The sequence below is a fragment of the Bos grunniens genome, chromosome 22 (genome assembly GCF_055505025.1).
Source record: "Bos grunniens cultivar Pamir isolate PY7600 chromosome 22, Bosgru_T2T1.0, whole genome shotgun sequence".
NCBI lineage: Eukaryota > Metazoa > Chordata > Mammalia > Artiodactyla > Bovidae > Bos > Bos grunniens.
The window spans coordinates 46,353,662-46,373,450 of record NC_141186.1 but is presented as its reverse complement, the minus strand read 5'-3'; the positions used below and the strand labels follow the sequence as shown (position 1 = coordinate 46,373,450).

General features: G+C 39.0%; 1 protein-coding gene across 2 annotated transcripts in view; it reads left to right on the top strand.

Annotated features, from left to right (window-relative positions):
- The window catches only part of CACNA2D3 (calcium voltage-gated channel auxiliary subunit alpha2delta 3), a 900,680-nt gene that overhangs the window by 839,940 nt on the left and 40,951 nt on the right, over window positions 1–19,789 (top strand). For both annotated transcript variants that reach the window (XM_086367461.1, XM_086367460.1), the window contains 3 exons: window positions 157–209; window positions 1,871–1,926; window positions 9,636–9,747. In XM_086367461.1, coding sequence (XP_086223587.1) covers window positions 157–209; window positions 1,871–1,926; window positions 9,636–9,747 — 221 coding nt within the window. The remainder of the gene's footprint in view (window positions 1–156; window positions 210–1,870; window positions 1,927–9,635; window positions 9,748–19,789) is intronic.

Below are 19,789 nucleotides of genomic sequence, written 5' to 3'. Positions count from 1 at the left end.
TCCAACCATTTCGTCTTTAAGGGAGAACTTCACTGTTTTTTGACATGATATGAATCTCTCTAGAAGAATAACATTGTCTTTATGTAAAGCCTTAGGTTAAACTACAAATTTTGTGTGTGATACATTGTTTTTAATGAACCGAATTCTTCTCTGCAGCCTTATAATGCCTTCCTTGCTGCAGTGAAATGGATAATGACAGAACTTGTCTTGTAAGTACAATTTGCTGCGTTTTTAAAAAAGCATTACTTTTCTGTGTTCTAAAGTGAATTGAGAGATTGTGCTTCATGCTTCCAATAACCATTAGATGATTCCTCACACTCTGTGATAAACTCACTGAACATCTCGAAATATTGAACGTAGAGTCCAAAAGATCATCTTTTAATAGGTGAATCGTGGTCACTGCTTATGCCCTTATGTCACTGTTTAGCAGACTAACAGCTTGCAGTACACAAACCAAATTTATTTATTGTGGTTACTGTTAAATTTAACATCGACGTCTGGCTGTTTTTAATGCAGCCTGGGTGGGCTGTGGTCAGAAGAACAAATTGCCAGGGCTGTCCACCGTGCTGCTTTGGATGTCTTGGCATGTGCAGGCGTGGGGGCCTGTGCAGTCATGGGTCAGGGGCTTTCTCAGGTGTGATTTAATTGTTTACCTTGTCAAATTACAGTCCTGCTGGATGCATCTGTGACTTAGGTCAAACTTGAAATGGCACAAAGATGAAAGGCTTGACTTCCAGATGAGATATTGGACACATTACAGAAACACTGTGTCACACAGAAGGAAGGAATTCCATGGACCAGCATGGAAACCAGATCATTCAAGCTGCACCAGACTCTCATTCTTATTTTCCCATTAAACTTCTAGTTCTGTGTGTTTAAGGCAGATTTCTTGTTATTTCACGAACGGACAATGTCTTATTTATTGCTTTAATGTAACCTATATTAAGTATAACTTCACATGGAGAGTAAGTTCTTTGTGTATATAAGAGACAGAAAATACAGGTAATAGTGGGATTTTCATTGTGAGCTGCGAGTGATAGCAGCCATGAGCCTGAGAAGGAAACGACTAGATTTTGATCTATTTCCTTCCATTTGGTTTTACCTGGTAGCTCAGCTGGTAAAGAATCTGTCTACAATGTGGGAGACCTGGGTTTGATCCCTGGGTTGGGAAGATCCCCTGGAGAAGGAAATGGCAACCCACTCCAGTATTCTGCCATGAAGAATTCAATGGACTATGTAGTCAATGGTATTGTAAAGAGTCAGACACGACTGAGCAACTTTCACTTTCATTGGCATTCTTTACTAGCAATTGAGAAATTATGATTTTTGTGAAGTTGCATTGGGACATAATTTCCTAAAAAGGAGTTTATTCCAATTGTCCTCACCACCTTGCCCTACACACACACACACACACGCACACACACACACACTCAAATACATGTGTGACAGTGTAAATTTTGAAAGTATCCTTTATACTACAGATCATAGTCTAAGTAGAGACTATTCCGTTTGTATTTCTGAACCAAGGTAGGAGAAGCCCTTTGAATGTGGACTTTTTACTGTGGACTCAGACTATAATAAGAAAAAAAGTTTTCCCTATAAAGCATGATATTTCTCAAATGAATCCCTGAGTCTTAAGTGAACCTGATTTCAGGGTTTGGCTGGCAATGGTGATAAAACAGTCTTTTACAAGTAAGACAAAACCTAGTGAAAATTCAGTGGTAACTGAATGAACCATGTTGATATATCCAGATATCAGATGATGTTATTCTTTCAAATGAGGTGAGTGATGTTGAATAACACAGAATGTCACTCTTCCATTCAGGGTGTGGGTAACCAAGTAACCCTGGCTTTTCCATTCCCTGCTTAGGTTTCTGGTGGAATTTAACCTTTGCAGTTGGTGGCACTCAGATATGACAGCTAAAGGTAAGGAGCAGCTGTCTTCGTTTTCCTTGTTCAGAGTGATGAGCCCGGGATCCACCAGCTACTTTTTACCAGGGATGTGCTCGCATACGACTACCCAGGACAAAGTGGTGATTTCTCCTTTCTGTTAGCAGAAGGCATCTTTTGTGCTGAGGGCAGTGCCGTTCAGGCTGACAGAAAGTCCACAGCTCATGTTGAATGTACACTTTGACCTGTTTTCTTAACTAAGGCTTTGAGGTCATACACTGCACAAGTGAATTCTTCAGAAGCTAGTGGGCAGTGCTGAAATCTAAAGGTCATAGACGCATCACCTTTCTCAGGCTGAATGAATGAACAATCATTACCTTTTTACTATTACCTTTCATAAAATATAAATCTGATCATATTATTTTCATTGCTGAAAAAGCCATCAATGATTCGATCAGTAACTAGTAGAAACTATTAGAGGCCTGAGTTTAGAGTTAGTTTAATATGGATATAAGTTCTGGCTCTGAGATTGGCCTTTGTCAAGTTAGCTGATCTCTTCAAGGCTCAGTTTCTCCACAGTAAGCTAAATAAAGAAAATAATAAATAAATAATATTTATCTCTTATTTATTGTTTGTGTGTATGTGTGTATTTAATGGTAAGCTAAATCATGGTGTATACTGAGTGTAGGACTGGAATATAGTAAGCCTTCAAAAAGGTAGCTGTAATTAATTTATGATAATGGTGATGATGTTGACTTGTATAAAGAATGAAATATTGCCATTTACAGCAGTATGGATGGAACTAGAGAATATATTTAGTAAAGTAAGACAGAGAAAGACAAATACTGTATGACATCACTTATATGTGGAATCTAAAATTAATACAAATGAATCTATATACAAAACAGAAACAGAAAATAGGAAACAAAGTTACAGTTACCAAAAAATGACAGTCCATTCACAGAAAGCCATAGGAAATAATTATAAAACTTAGTAATATTTAGCAAGAAAAACAATATGCAAAATTGTATATGCTCCCCAAACCCCCAATGACTGGGGAGAAGGAGGATGTAGAATTAACTCGGATCAGCAGTCAGGGCACTGGGGAGTCAATAAACAGGGACCAAAATATGAATTAGGAAGAGAAGACCCTCAGATACCCCAAAGAAAATTTTACCTATAACATGAACCTGCTTTTTTTAAAATTGTAGATGGTTTGAAAAAGGAAGATGGGAAGGAACTTACCTAATGGGTACTTGTTATCTCTTTTCTAGTCACTTTTCTTACTTGGCTAGCATGTCCAGATTTTTACTATTAGGGGTGAAAAAAAGGTACCTGAAATTAAATGAGAGAAAAGGAAGGAAAATGATCAGTGGAGGCCAAGCGAGTGGATGGTAGTTGGTCAGATGGCTGCTGTTCCTGCGGCACCAGTGCCTTGGGACAGATCTCAGTCTTTCACAGTCATGCTTGGAGCCCTGTTTCACCTAGAGACGAAGCACCTGACTTCTGAGTCAGGCAGCCTTCCTCTGCCACTTGCGGGCTGTGCAGTTCTGGACAAGTTGCTTGGTCATTATGAGCTTTGGTTTCCTTGCTTGTCAACAGAGATAAGATGTGATACGGCTGTGAGCAATGGATTCAACCATGCATGATGCAAAGCCCACACGCAAGGTGTGGCACAGGGCAAGTCACCATGCGTGGGCGGTGGGGCTCCTGTTTTGGGAGCTGGTGTCCCTTTTGGCTTAAATGTCTGGCTCCTTCTGAGGAGTGTGCTCAGTGCTGGGGCAGCAGGCTGGTGGTCTTCAGTGCTTCACTTTCTGGCGTTCCTCTCTTTCCTATTCATATCCACATGGCCTGCCCACCCTGCCCACCAGGCTTTTGTGGTGAGTGCCAACCTTCCTTGCCACTAACCCCAGTCTTACCTTGGTCGGCTTCCCTTCCCTGCTGCTACAGGCATCTGCCCTCACTCCTGTGCTGGTCCTTGACATGGACAGTTCGTTGTTGAGTTACTTCTGAGTGCCAGTCTCTGAACTAGGATATCTGCTTAGACCAGTAACTTTCAGCGTAGGGGTGATTTTGCCTCCCAGGGGTCATTGCAATGTCAAGACATTTTTGGTCACAACTGGGGATGGGAGAGAGCTACTGGCATCCAGTGAATAGAAGTCAGAGATGCCCATAAAACACTCTATTACACATGGGACAGCCCCTCACAACAAAGAATCATCTGACTCAGAATGTCCATAGTGCCACTATTGAGCAATCCTGATGTAGACTGAGGGGTGTAGGGTAGGAGAGATGAATTATGAAGGGGGGCACAATCTTTGCACTCAGAAACTCGTGGAGGTTCTCATTGTGAAATTTCACCTTTCTTCTCCCTTCTGTCTCCTCCAGCTTAGCTAAAATTTTAGCTAAGAGAAATGATGTAATGCTTCAGGTCTGTGTTTTCTGTCTTAGAAACTTTTTAAACAACTCTTAATAGGTAATTCCAAACTGTCTCACTCCACTGACAGACTGCACAAAGGCCTTGTCAGATGGTTAAATCATCTGCAAGTGCTGTGCCTGTATGTAGCACTTTTTCCCTTCCAGAGTGCCAGCACTGGGTTCTCTTCAGATCCCTTTTACACACCTGAGAGGTGGGGACTGCTGGAATGTGTCGTTGAGCCTCTCCCAGGTACCTAAGTAAGGCAGCTAGGAGAAAATAAGCTCAACCGTAAACCAAAACCGGCCACCTCCGCTGGAGGGCGGCGGGAGACGCAGCTGGCCCTCTGTGAGTCCTGTGTGGAGCAGGCTGCCTCACGTGGATTGATTGTCTCATTCGGACCTGCAGCCCTCTGCTGGGCATGGCTATGACTTTTTCCATTTTATAGATAAAGAAACTGATTCCGATGGTGAATGCTTTCACCCACAGAGCTGCTATCATCTGAATCTTTGTTAGATGTGAATGTGAATCTCAGACCCAGTATAAGCCGGGAAAAGTTCCAAGCACCATAACAATATTGCCTTTCGAGGTTTCTGCATTCTAAATTTACCCTTCTCTCACTGGATAAAGACCCTGAGCTGAGACATACATCTTTGTTTAGCTAAAAATGGAATCCATAATTACACTGTTTATCTGCTTCATTTCCTTAATGAAGGGGACTGTGGAAGGCCATTTCTGCTTGATTATCACAAAGGTATCATTTTGGCGAAGTTGCACAAAGAGAATGGAGCTTGCTGGCACCCGGTTATGAATGAGGGTGCATTCGCAGAGACAAAAGAAGAGGAAAGCTTTTCAAATGGCAACTCTATTCATTCCTGATTGTCTGCACATAATTACTGTGAACCCAAGTCAGTTATTCTCATCAGGGACATTTGTTGCTAAGGGAAAATTAAAGAAATCCAATTGTGTGGATGCTCCACTGGGTGCCTCGTTGTAAGTGAGTGATAGGTCCTGGCGGCTTCGGCCTGAGACGTCCAGTGTAATTGGGGTGAGAAGCAGACAGGGTGATGGCCAAGAGTGAAGGCTCCAGGATGTGACAAGGACGTGCATATGCATTTGGGCTTCAGAGCATACAATGGTGTGACAGGCAAGCATTTCACTTCATTTCTCTGAGTTTTAGTCTCTTCATTTGTAAAACAGGGTAGCAGCAGGGCTCACCATGAGAGGGTGAGAATGCAATCCGTCAAAGGATCTAGTGTGGTGTTTGGCTTGTACTAGGCACTTAGTGGGGCTTCCCATGTGGCACTAGTGGTAAAGAACCTGCCTGCTGATGCAGGAGATGTAAGAGACATGGGTTCGATCCCTGGGTTGGGAAGATCCCCTGGAGGAGGAAATGGCAACCCATTCTAGTATTCTTTCCTAGAGAATCCCTTGGACAGGGGAGCCTGGCGGGCTACCATCCACGGGGTCACAAAAAGTTGTTGAACACAACTGAAGCCACTTAGCACACAGCCACGCACACACGCATGCAGGCATTTAGTGAGTATTGGCTGCAAAGGTGGTTTTGCTGTTTAGGTAAATGATGATCATGATCAGTCACTTTCTGTGGGGCTCAAGGCAGGCTGTGTCTACTTCCTGAACTTCAATTTTCTCTTCTGGAAAAAAAAAAAAAGAATCAGTCTAGCTGAGCTCCAACACCTTTGTAAGATGATGAGTTTTGAATGCCTGAGAGTTAAAACAGTACCCATCAGATGACTGGCAGCCTTAGTTATTGGTTTGAAATTCCATAAATAAACAGTAAAAACTGGCAAATATATGTGATGTTTTCCTGTAGCACTCCAGACAAACAAACATCTTCATAATAAACCATACTATTTAGATTAAATGTGGCCATGGTTTTATATGATAATTCATGTGTTTCCCAAAAGCACCAAGCAACTTCCAGCCAATCTATAGTCTTACTTCAAATAAACTCAAGGGCTTATTACCACATCAGTATGGGTGACCTAGAGTTATGAAAGGAATAAGAATTTATCTCCAGAAAGGATCAGAGCCAAATGAGTCTCTCCACTGAGACATTTGGACTCTTTCCATTGTAACTGGGCCCAGACAATTAGAGATGGTGCAGTTATTAGGGTTATTTAAATCACGTGTGCTGCCTATCTCAGCCTGCCCCCCAGAGATCTTTCTTCCTTTCTCTCACTGGCCAAACTTCATACAGTAGTTAAATATATATGTGTGGGAACCAGATAGTCCAAGTTCAAATTTTGGCCCTGCCACATACTCACTGGATGAATTTAGGCAGTTCGCTTCATCCTCTCCTCCATTCACTAATTTACAAAACAGAATGAACACTTTCTCCTATCTCATAGTCTGATTTGTTTAAATTTTGTAATGTAGTACTAGATAAAAATGTATAAAGTGGAATGACATCTGGCATATAGTAATTTCTTAATAAATTTAGCTGTTACCATCGTTATATGCCATCTGCATGCTTGCACTGTATTAATTTATAATCTGTGCTTTTATTTAATCTTTATTTCAGTAAGCTGACTTTTTGAAAATTAAATATTAAAATGCAGCTTCCCAAATTAAAAGTTAGTCCTGTTTGCTGTATGCTGCTGCTAAGTCACTTCAGTCGTGTCCGACTCTGTGCGACCCCATAGACGGCAGCCCACCAAGGCTCCCCCGTCCCTGGGATTCTCCAGGCAAGAACACTGGAGTGGGTTGCCATTTCCTTCTCCAATGCATGAAAATGAAAAGTGAAAGGGAAGTCTCTCAGTCATGTCCGACCCTCAGTGACCCCGTGGACTGCAGCCTTCCAGGCTCCTCCGTCCGTGGGATTTTCCAGGCAACAGTACTGGAGTGGGGTACCATTGCCTTCTCCGGTTTGCTGTATAATCAATTGTAAAAATAATAACCCTGAAAATAAACTGTATTATAGTTAGCTCCTCTGAGCTTCATGTTTGGCCTCCCTAGAATAAAGGAGAAAAAGAACAAATGAAAGAAAGAAAAAAAAAAAAGGTAAAAACTGCCTAGCATCAAACAAAGTCATCTTCCTGACAAGAATCAAGGACATTGATAAAGAAATGGGAGGAGAATGATGTTCCAACCAACCACCTCTGTGTTGTTACTGATGCATGTGCGCCACCTGAAATCCCCTTGCCTTCCACTCAAGGCAGGCCATTTGCCATTAGGGGCAGAGAATCTGCCATTTCCTTTGTCTGTTTTATTTGCCTGAAAAACACCATTCAAAAGAATTGCTTATTTGCTCAGCAAGCATGTGAGGACACTTCCTGAGAGCTAGTACTGCAGGCTCCGGGGATGGGCGGTGTCTGGAACTTGGCCCTTTGCAGGTGCAATGGCTACCGGCATGGTACCCTCCCTGCTGTCAGGGTCAGGGAGGCATCCAGCCAGACAGTGGTGGCCCAGTAAGGCTGACAGTCAGGATTCAGTGAAATAGCATTCCCAGAAGAAGCGGTGGTGGCTGTAAGCGCGTACGCTTAAGTAGCACTGGCAGTGTACCAGCCACTTTCAATAGATGAAGCTGGTTCATCCCCAAACGACCCTTTGGACTTGGTTCTGTTCTTCCCATTTTGCAGAAAACATTACAGTGTGGAGAAGTTAAAAACCCACTTAGTGTCACACGGCAGCAGCAGAATTCACAACACCCAGAATCCGTGCTGTTAGCTACTCTGCAGTTAGCATGTAGAGTAACATGAAGACAGTATGTAGGTAGTAACATGAAGGCGGGGAGAGAGGGGCAAAAATGTATGTGAAAAGACGCTTGTGTTCACTCTGTTCAGAGTTATGCATGCATCAGTCTATTCATTCCTCAGAACAACCCTGGGAGTTAGTATGTGAATCACCACTTAATGTCAGTGACCAGTTCCTAAAATCACGATTGGCACAAAAAGCTGATTGAGTCTACTTCCTTTTGTTTTAAATAAGAAAAACTACAATGTATTATGCTTCAACTCCAAACCCCCAATCAATTTCCTCAGAATAATTAAAGCTCACTAAAAAGGCCTGTATATAAAAGAATCACGTAAGGATATAAACACTTAAAACACAGCTTTCTGATCACCCAACAATTACCTGGTTGTTACCAAACAGTTGTTTTGCACTCAGTAACTCTGTGATGCTGTTAGTGCTGGCAGCCTCCCAGATGGACATTCTATGAAACATCTAATGCTGGTTCTAACATCCAAACCAGTTGCATTTGGAATATACCTGGAGAGATTGTTACAAATATACGTTTATATCCACGTTATCATCATAGGAAGTTTGCGTTTCGGGAATCCACCTTAACTTCATAGGAAGTTTGAGTTTTGGGAATCTATAAGTAAATGTTCTACTGGAAAAATGTTCATGAGTAAACCTCTTGTGAAGAGTACCTGTACTGCTAGCGTCTCCATTTTACAGGTGAGAATACTGAGGATTAGCTAAAAGTAGTGAAGCAGGAATTTGCACTCCGAACTCCTCTGACTTTACCTTTAACTACTATGCTAATGATATCTATCATCATTGTCATCATCACTAATGGCTTCATGAGAATACTGGCTTTATTTTTGTCTTTTAAACAAAAGTATTGCACTAAGTACTCAGCATATATTGTTTAAATGAGTTCTCAAATCAACCTCTAATAGAAGAACTATATCATGCCCAATTTACAAATTTAAAATATTAGGTTTTGAAATTTGCCTACTGGACATAACTTGTTTAAATTATTTAGTAGACCACCAAATCCTTACCAAGTACCTACTATGTATTTACCCATGTACCAGGGTTATTTAGTACTATCTTTACACACAAGGAACTTCACAATAGTAGGATTAGGTTCATGGCTGTGTTTCATAGACATTACGTATTTTACTATTCCGTATTTCTGTTTCTGTTTATTTTGTTTCTGTAATAAAACCGTATAACTGTATTATGACCTTTATCTCACCCTAAATAATACGGTGTAGCTTATATTTTATACATTTATTCGGATGTATACGTGTGTGTGTGTTTTTGTTGCTAAGGTCACGTAAGTCTGAGGTCAGAGACCCAGTGAGTGATGTTGTACCAGAAAGTAGAATTCTTGAGATGCATAAATGATAGTTGATCACGCCAACAGAACTGCTTGAGGAATTATAGCTTATAGAGTTGCTTGGCAGATGAAATCACTTGACTAATTAGAAAATAATGCATTATGCTGTGCCTAGAAAAATCACAGAGCAGCAGGAGCGGAACTGTGTTCTGAGTTACTGTGGGCTGCCAGTCACAACAAAGCCAGTGCCTTGTATTCTTTATCTTTTTTTTTTTTTTCCCCTTATCCCTACAGCCCAGAAATTGAAACAGACCCTGGAGCCTTGTGACACTGAATATCCAGCGTTCGTCTCTGAGCGCACCATCAAGGAAACCTCAGGGAACATTGCTTGTGAAGACTGCTCCAAGTAAGCACCCCTCCCCCTATCCCCCGCCTCTTTCTGTCTGGTAGAGGCCTTTCCCAGATGGGCCAGTGCGGCTGCCATGCCCAGGATTACGATGAGAGCTGGAAACATGGCTGCCCTCTTGTGTGAGGAACTATTTTCATCAGCTTGGAAGGAGCACCACTTGGCTTTGTTAGAGGGATCGTTTAGAGTTTGGGATGCATTCAAATGTATGAAAACATGTCCTAGAATATAAGAGATTTTTAGCCCAGTTTGTAGATGGTTGGAAGAAGTCCTAATTGGTTTTTTATCCCAATTAACAGTTGGCAATTTATTTCACCAATTGGGGGAAATTTTTCAGATGTTTTTGTTGAAGGCTCCAAGCCTTCAGGATTCACCCAAATCTGACATATTCGGAATTATTTCTTGGTGGCTTAATATGAGTGTCCCTGATTATTAATGAAGTTAGACCTCTTTCACTGGTTTTATTGATCATTTGGAGTCTCTGGCTTCTTCTTTCCTGTTAGCAGTTCTCTCTTGGGCGGTGGGTCTATTCTTACTGACTTGGACATTCTTTTTGTGTTCCAGATATGATTTCTTTGCAGTTCTGTGCTTTGTATGTGTCTTCTTATTCCTTGGTCTGTCTTTTCACTTTTTATAGGCATCTTTAGATGCATGTAAGTTTTCTTTTGCTTTTATTTTCATGTGGTCAAATTTATTATTTTTTTCTTTGATTTGTGCATTTTGTGCCTTGTTTCAGAAACTAGTCTCTACCCTAATGTAATACATATATTCTCATATATTTTTATTCTGAACACATTAAGAAGTTGCCTTTCACACTTAGAACTTTAATGCCTCTGGAATTTATTTGTGTGAGTTTCATGATTTAGAGGTCTAATTTCATCCTTTTCCATATAGTTGGCCTGTTAACCAGCACTTTTTACTTGGTATTTTTTTATTTTCCAATAGATTTATTATGACACCTGTGTTATAGGCTGGGTTCCCATCTATGTGCAGCTCTGCTTTTAGGTTTTATGGTTTTTGTGTCAACACCATATCTGTTTAATTATTATAGCTTTGTAATGTGACTTGATAGCCAGGAGGAAAAAAATCTGTTTCTCTTACTCTTCTTTTAAGTCAGCCTAACTGTTTTTGCCTCTTTACTCTTCTATATTAATTTTAGAGCCAGCTAATTAATTTTGATGAATTATGCTAGGGTTTTGATTACAATTACTATAAGTTATAAATTAATTTGTAGATAACTGCTATTTTTATGATATTAGAACTTCCCACTTATAAGCTAAATATCTCTATTTATTTACATGCTTCTCAATACAGTTTTGTAATGTTATGTTAGAATTATACCTAAACAGCTTATGAGATTTTGCTTTCAGAAATGGCATATATTTAATACGATATTATCTGATTGGTAATTGCTAACATATGAGAATCTCACTGATTTCTGAACATTATATATCCTGTACCCAGCTGCTAACTGCTCTTTTAGATCTAATAGTTTGTGTATGGGTTCTTTTGGACTTTTTCTCATACATATTAATATCATTTGTAAAATTTTTCCTTTCTAATCTCCACACTTAATTATTGTTTTATTGTGCTGGACTTCTGATTCATTTGTTGAATAGAAACCATGAGAGTAGGAAACTGTGTATTGTTTCTAATTAAAAGAATCACTTCTGATAATTCCATGTTAAGTATGATGTTTGCTATAGGGCTTTTAAATTGTAGGAAAATATAAATAATATAAAATTGACCATTGTAACTATTTTGAGTATATAATTCAAGGGCATCAAGCACATTCCCAGTGTTGTGCAACCTTAATTATTATCCATCTTCTAAATTGCTATGAGTTTTTGGTAACCGTTTATTAGGTTAAAGAAAACCTCTTCGAGTGTACTTGTTGCTCTGGTTGTTACTGTATGAAACTTGAGTGGATGATAAAATGTATGAAAATAAATTTTTTGCATCATCACTAAAATAATTTTAATTTTTAATATGTGTTTTACCAATATAATTTTTTAAAAATTTAAATCATGAGCTATATCATATATGTCATAAATGTCTTTAATAGTACTGGGTTATGTAATATGAAACATACTTGCTTTTGCAGGATTGACTTTCATTGTTTGATTACAAAAAACAGAGGACAAAATTCATATCACTAGATTCATTTGCTCATACTGTACTGTGAACCTTTGCGTCTGTGTTCATAAAGGAGCGTGGCCTGTACTTTTCCTTCCTTTCATTTGACTTTGCTATCAGGGTCATTTTATTGTCACAAATTTACTTGAAGAGTCTATCCTCTTCCTCTAATATCTGTAACATTTTGTGTAAGATTAAATTATCTGCCTGTTGTAGATTTAGTAAAACCTATAAAACTATCAGTGATTGATGGGTTTTTGCTTATTTGTTTGTTTTTGTGTGAGTACATTTTCACTCATTAGTTTCTTTAATGGTTGCATGATATCTCTCTGGAATTTCCATTTGTTTTTTAGATGATTTTGGTGATTATATTTCTCAGAAAATCACCTATTGCATCTTACTCTTAAAGTTTATTGCATGCATTTATAAATAGTATCTTTTTATTACACATGTTACCTTATTTGTGATTTTCCCCTTTTAAATCACTCTCATTCCCCTGTCTCCTTCCCTCGGTCCCTCCTGTGTTTCCTCCTCTCCTCTCTCTCTCCCTCTCCACACTGGCACAGATATGTCTATTTTGTTTTTCTTTCCAAAGAATCATCATTGAGTTCGCTTCATTCTCTCTGTTTCTCTGACTTTCTGTTTCATTTATTTTGCTTCTTCAGTGTATCATTATCTTCTATGTTTTGGGGACTTACTCTTTTTTTTTTTAATTTTTCTACCATTTTGAGTTTGATACTTAACTTTTTCAGCTTCATTTGTATGTGAACATACATATATATATATGATTTCTCTCTACATTCCAGCTTATCTTTGTAAATTTAATATAGTTTCATTGTTATTCAGCTCTAAGTTTTCTTTCACTTTTTTTTTTGATCTGTAAATTTTTAAATAGTGTTTTAAGATTTCCTAATCTATGGGTTTTGAGGCTATCTTTTATTTTATTATTGATATCTAACTAAATGACAGTGTTGTCTATATAACAAATGTGTTTTAATATGTGTGGAGATTTGCTTTGTATTCTAGTATTTGTCTCTGTGGTTTTAAAAGCAAGTTTTATTCTCTAAAAGCTGAGTGTAGAGATTAATATGTATCCATTGGATCAGGTGTGTTTATTGTGTTTCAAACTTCTTTTCTTGGTCTATTTTAGATGTCAAGCTCTCACCAGGCTTATGTATTTTTCCATTTTTTCATGTCATTCACTTTGTTTTGCTTTCTATATTGTGAAGCTATGTTACCATGGACATTTCTGTTCAAGAGTGGTATAGCTTCCTAATGAACCATTCCTTTTATCTTTTGTGTAATAACCCTCTTTATATGGAAGTGCTTTATGCTTTAATGCCTCTTTTGTTTGCTAATAGCATAGGATTAGGACTTCTTCTTTAGATAATATTTCCTAGGCACATTTACCCCACACACATACATTTTCGACTTTTCTGTCATTATGCATTACAATTATAAATAGAATGTAGCTGGATTTAAAATCTTATTATCTCTATTATTGACAGATTTAATCTTAAAATTTATTGTGCTTACCAGCAAGTTTGGATGCATTTCTATTATCATTTTATGTTTTTTCTTCCCCATGTTTTTTTCTTTTCTTTTTTCTTTCTTTTTTGCCGCCTATTATATTCATTCTGTTTTCTCCATTCCCTTGTTTCCCTTATTAGTATACTAGTGTATTCCAGTAAAGTATACATTCTGTTTCAGTTGGTCAGGATCTCTTCCTTCCAGGAAGATCTGTTCCTCCAGAGCAAACAAGGCCTTAGGACCTTTGACTTGGATTATATCTCATCTCTTTCATGTAGTATTTTCTAACATTTTAGTTCTACTGTGTTCTTAACCTACCAACTATATTATTATTATTATTGCTGCCTATAGTAAATGAGATGCTTACTGCTTTGTTTACTTACCATTGCCTTTTTTAAAACCATTGTTTTTGGTTCTACGGTATATTAGAAATTGATTTCAAGAATGATCTGGGAGTGACAAATTATCTCATTCTTTATTTAAATTCTTATTTAATATGTACTCTACAGTGATAGTTTAACTTCATACTATCTAAATTGATACTTTAAAAATCCTATTCCATTGTCTTATGACTTTTAGTTTTGCATCTTTGTAAGTAGTCTGGCTTTTCATTCCTCTCTGATGGTTTTTAAAGTGTGTCTCTTTAATGTTCTGATGTATCACTGAAGTGTATTTAGATTTAAATGTATTTCTGTTTGTGTACTTTATTCTATATAATTTCCTTAAGCATGTTACAGTTCACTAATTTCCTTTTGATTGTGTCTAGTCTGCTGCTTAAAGTGTCCATTGAGATTTTTTTTTAAGTATTGCATTTTTGAAAAAAATCAAGTATAGTTGATTTACAATTTTATATTATTTTCAGGTGTGCAGAGAATCCATTGCAATCTTAATAAGGTTGTTTTTTGTTTGTTTCTAGAAGTTTTATTTGCTTTTACTAAAATCTGTGTTTTTTTACATAGAGCCTTAATCTCAAGTTTCTACACACAATAGTAAAGGCCTTTTAAGATTATTTTAATAGTTAACTTTCTGAGGGTACCAATCCTGTTGTTTCTTGTGTCTGCTTTCTTTCCTGGTTGATCATTTCTCATGTGTTTTGTCATTTTTGACTGTGAACTGATCTTTGCTATTTATTATTTTTGTGGGGAGAGATTAGAACCTGGGTTTCTTCTCATAATAGACTTACACTTGGGCTTCGATTGTGTGTCCTATTGGTATTGACTGCCTGGGAATAATTGTTATATAAGTTTTTGTATTTAGGAGGCCCTGCATTGTATAACTAGAATGAATATTTTTCCTAAGCAGCATGTAGTTTAGGCTTAAAGTTTTCTCACACTAATATTCTTTATCCCATTCAGAGTCCTGGACAGCAGCAGATTACCAGGATTTTACACTTAGCCTATAAATGTGCAAGTGGGCTTTTAGTGTCTTTTCTTGTAAGTTCTTTTGCATTTAAACACACTTGTTTTGTTTTATTACTTCATCCAGCATCTCTGAGTGTTTAGAACAGAACAGCGTCTGTCTTTGCCCAGTGCACCATCTTATAGTCTACTGTAGCCGCCGAGGACTTTAGAACCATCACAGGAAAGCCCTGAAGCACAGTGGTTAGTGCAGGGCCTGTGGAGTCACAGGCTTCAGAGTGTGAGCCCTAGTGTCACGAACTGCAAATTGTGTGACCTTGAGTAAAAACCGAAACTCTCTGACACTCAGCTTTTTCCTGGGTAATTTGGGGGATAATAATAGTGAGCATAGCATTGGCTTTTTGTAAGATGTAAGTGGGAAATTTTATGCTGTGAATTGACATAATGCTTGGAACAGAGTAAGTACTCAATATACGGCCACACTTAACTGAAAGTAAAAGTCACTCAGTCGTGCCCGACCCTTTGCGACCCCATGGTCTATAGAGTCCATGGAATTCTCCAGGTCAGAACACTGAAATGGGTAGCCTATCCCTTCTCCAGCAGATCTTCCCAACCCAGGAATCGAATCAGTCTCCTGCATTGCAGGCGGATTCTTTACCAGCTGAGCTACCAGAGAAGCCCATGGCCACACTTAACACAAGTATAATACCATACCAACTTAGTATAAACAATGTTTAACCTCCAGAAACCATTCTGTTGAAATGTGAATGTGCCTTTTCATAGTCTACCATCAGTTCACTTCTATAGAATTCCCTGGAGAAAGAGGTCTCTCAGATGACCAGTTCATGTATAACTTAAGTACTGTTGACTATTCATGGCTCTGTGGCTCTGTCAAGAGACCCTCTTGGTTTTATAATACTCATGAAACCTTTTGAGCAGAGCGGTATCCTCTCTCCAGTCATGAGGTGGCCAATATCTCTTAGCAGATGATAGATGATCATACTCAGTGGAGTAAGTTAACTTTCTCATTTCCATTCTAAGTGAGAAAACAAACAGAACCAAGATGGACAACTGCTAGGGCAATCAGTATTTTTCCTTGTTGACTTGCAGTTAGAAACCAAGGAGATGAATGCTGCTTGATGAAAATCAAGATTTCAAACTAAACAGAAGACCACCTTTCGTTCACTGGGAGGTAAATGTGTTCTTGCTACATCCTGGAATCTGTGTAGGGTGCTTTAGGAAAGTCAAGGACAGATAAGATAATGAAGTAGATGCTGAGGTATTGACACCTCCCATGACTAGTCTGTTTCACAGTGTAAATTCCACACTTGCAGGAGTGTGGGTTGAAAACTCACAGGAGGTTGGGAAGTTGAGAAGGTCATGTACAATTTGCTGGTAGCAATGAAAAGATAAGATTTTGCTTTCAAAGCTTTATTTCAAGGCTACTGCCCAGCAGCTCTGTCAAAAACTATGGAGGCAAAACACAGTAAAGGTTCTGGGGTCTGAGTGAGGAGAGAAACAGGGACTTGTGCTTTTCCTTTTTCTTTTTTAAATTAATTATTTTTTTATGTATTTGACTGCAGCAGGATTCTTAGTTGCAGCACTCGGGAGCTTCAATATTCACTGTGGCATGGGGATCTTTTATTAATAGTTGGGGCATGTGGACTTAGTTGCAGCATGTGGGATCTAGTTTCCCGGCCAGGGATGGAACCTAGGCACCCTGTATTGGGTGTCTTAGCCACTGGCTAACCAAGGAAGTCCCTTTTCTTTCTTTTTAACTAAAAATTTTATTAACTAGAACAAATACAGAGAAGTGTACAAACCATAAGTTTGCCAGCTGATTAGTTTTCTCACAAAGAGGACACATGTATGTAACCAGCACTCAGGCTAAGAAGTGAAAGAACATTACCAGCCTCACAGGAGGTCCTAAACCTCTCCCTTTCTGTGCACAACCTCCACTTACCATATGATAACCCCTCTCTAGATTTCTAACATCATAGACTGGTTTTGCCTGTTTCTAATATCTAGTTTGTTGTTATTATTCAGTTGCTCAGTCATGTCCAACTCTTTGTAACCCCATGGAGTGCAGCACACAGGCTTCCCTGTCCTTCACCATCTCCTGGAGCTTGGTCAAACTCATGTCCATTGATTCGGTGATGCCGTCCAACCATCTCATCCTCTGTCTTCCCCTTCTCCTCCTGCTTTCAATCTTCCCCACCATCAGGGTCTATTCCAGTGAGTCCGCTCTTTACATCAGGTGGTGAAAGGATTGAAGCTTCAGCTTCAGCAGCAGTCCTTCCAGTGAATATTCAGGGTTGATTTCATGTAGGATTGACTGGTTTGATCTTGCTGTCAAGAAACTCTAATTTGTGAAATGACAATTTAGTTTTGAAAATATGAGAGCTGATACATAAATTACCTTAAAGGAGGTTTCTAAGAAATTTGCCTGGGGGAAAAAAAATAGGACTTTAGGAAAAAAATTAAAACTAGCTTAGAACTTCAGTGAACATTTCTTGATTCTGTGTTATATCCTAGACACTGGGCTACACTGTGGGGAGTTAGCAATGAATGAGGCACACATGATTCCTTCCTCATGGAGTTTACAAAGAAGTAACTAGGCAGTGTCAGCCCCCCATGCTTCATGCCAGGATTAGAGAGTAAATTTCACACAGCAGCATGGAAGGGAGGCTTGGACTGGTCAATAGCGGCTTCCCTGGGGCTTCCCCCATGGTCCAGTGGTTAGAAATCTGCCTTGCAGTGCATTGGGTGCAGGTTTGATCCCTGGTAAAAGAAGTAAGATCCCATATGCCACAGAACAACTAAACCCACGTGCCACAACTAAAGGGTCCATGCGCTGCAACAGAGAGACCCCATGTGCCACGACCAAGGCCCCAGCGGAGCCAAAGACATACATATTTCTTTTAAAAGAGAGCTACCTGAAGAAAGTATAGAATTAAAAAGAGAGAGAGAGGCTTCCTGGATAAAAGTAGCATCTAATGTAAGAACGCCAAGTGTGGAGAAGTTAGCAAGTAGGAGTATCCAGACAGATGGAAGAGACTCATGGAGACAAGAAAAACTGTGGTTTGTTCAACAAATGTTTACAAGGGAAGCTGGGACACAGAGGTAGAGGTGAGACGAGAGGAGGCAAATAAGGCCCAAGTCACGTGGCCCCTTTGACCCTGTCACAGAGCACTAGTCCTTTAAGGACTTAAGCTGCTACCCTGACACCAGTGTGGACTAACACAGAAGCTTTAAGGAAGGGAGGAAAAATGGTCAGATTTCAGATGATGGGAGAAATGACAGTAACGGTGACGCTAGACCAACCTTTGAAGCAGAAACTTCTGATTCAGACAGGCCGTGTGCTGCACCTCTGAATGTAGCCCCCCAGCACATACACACACAGCCTGGTTCTCATCGAGCCGCCTCAGCTGTTTCTGCCTCTTCATTCTCCTCTTCCTCTTTTTAGGGATTAGAAATTAACAAGTTGGCTGGGGTGACTAGTTGAATGAAAAGTCAATTCATGACTGTTTTTTTTTTTTTCCTAATCCAAAAATTTTTGTGAGGCTTTGTTACAAATTTTTGATACAATGCTCTTATCACATCAAAATAGACTCATAAAGAATAGTCTCACTGACAGCTTTTGAAGGATTAAACTCTTTTTTTCTTGTTTTTGCGTGTCTCATTCTCTCTGTCTTTCCTTGTTCCATTTTATGAAGTGGAATTTATTAGAAGATGTATGTATTTATTAAAGAATGAAGATAGCATTTTGCATTTTGTATGAGCTTTGTATTCTTGAAATGCAGTATGTCAATGACAGAAACACTGTTATCTGGCTTTTGGTGACGGTCCCTTGTGACAGCAGGTAGACTTTTCAGTACAATGGCCAATAGGTTTGGTGGCAAACAGGCAGCTGAATTTGCCCATCTGCTTTACATTCTATGCGTGTAGAAATTTCTCAACTTTTGCCTTGGAAAGAATGAGCTTTTGCAGGACGAGTTCTCTAAAATAGTTACTAATTTTTGACTAGCTTTGTAGGTAACTTCAGGTCAGCGCCAGTGACATTCAAAAATAACACAATTCTACAGCATTTGGCGACGAGTGAGTTGGAAACTGAGTTTGGTGAAAATTACAGTATTTCAAAAATTACGCACTAAGATCTTTTTCAAAGAAAAACATCTCGCCTCCCGCAATGGAACATACAAAACTGTGTCCATTACAAACCATTTTCAAGGCAGCGATTACTTTCCTCCACAAGCAATGGCAAACCATAGAGCAACCAAAGCACTGCGCGCTTCCCACGGGATCGTGCTTCATGTGGCAGTCTGCTGGTGGCTGTCGTTAACTATAGGCATCAGATAACCCTGGTGTCTACACATCTTGATAAAACTCAGGAAACCATGTCAGGTGCTTCTAGCCATATTATAAAAGTCTTTTTGGTCTCCAACAGTCTTTGAAGACTGGCTGCTCCCAGCTCAGTCTCTGTGTCCTGTTTCCAGAAGCCCTTGTTGGTTTTATATGGAAAAACCATCAAGAGGTGACTCAGTTGCTCTAAATAGAAACCATCACATTGGCAACTCCAAAAGTGGACATTTATCTGTCTATAGCATAGACAGATATATTTTAACAGAGGGGCAGTATGTGATGTTTAAAAAAGGATTTTCAAAAATATAGGGTTTATTAAGAATGCAGGAGCCTAAAAGAAAATAAGAATTTACATAAGAATGTCATTAGGGTTGGTGGTTTGGCTACTTTAACCAATAATTTTCGTCATTCAATATCCCACTGATTATTAAATTAATCTGTTATTCAAACAGCAATCTAAAACAACTCAACCCATATTTTCTGGGCATTTGTGACTGTCAACAAGCTTAACAAAATTGAATATCGAAAAGAATGTGATGTTTTAACCATTTTCCAGTACATTGCTGTTTTTCTTGATACCCCCTCATCCTTTGATGAGAAAGGGATCCACAAAGGTTCCCTTGGAATGGGAATCAATTGCTGAGTTAAATATTTTA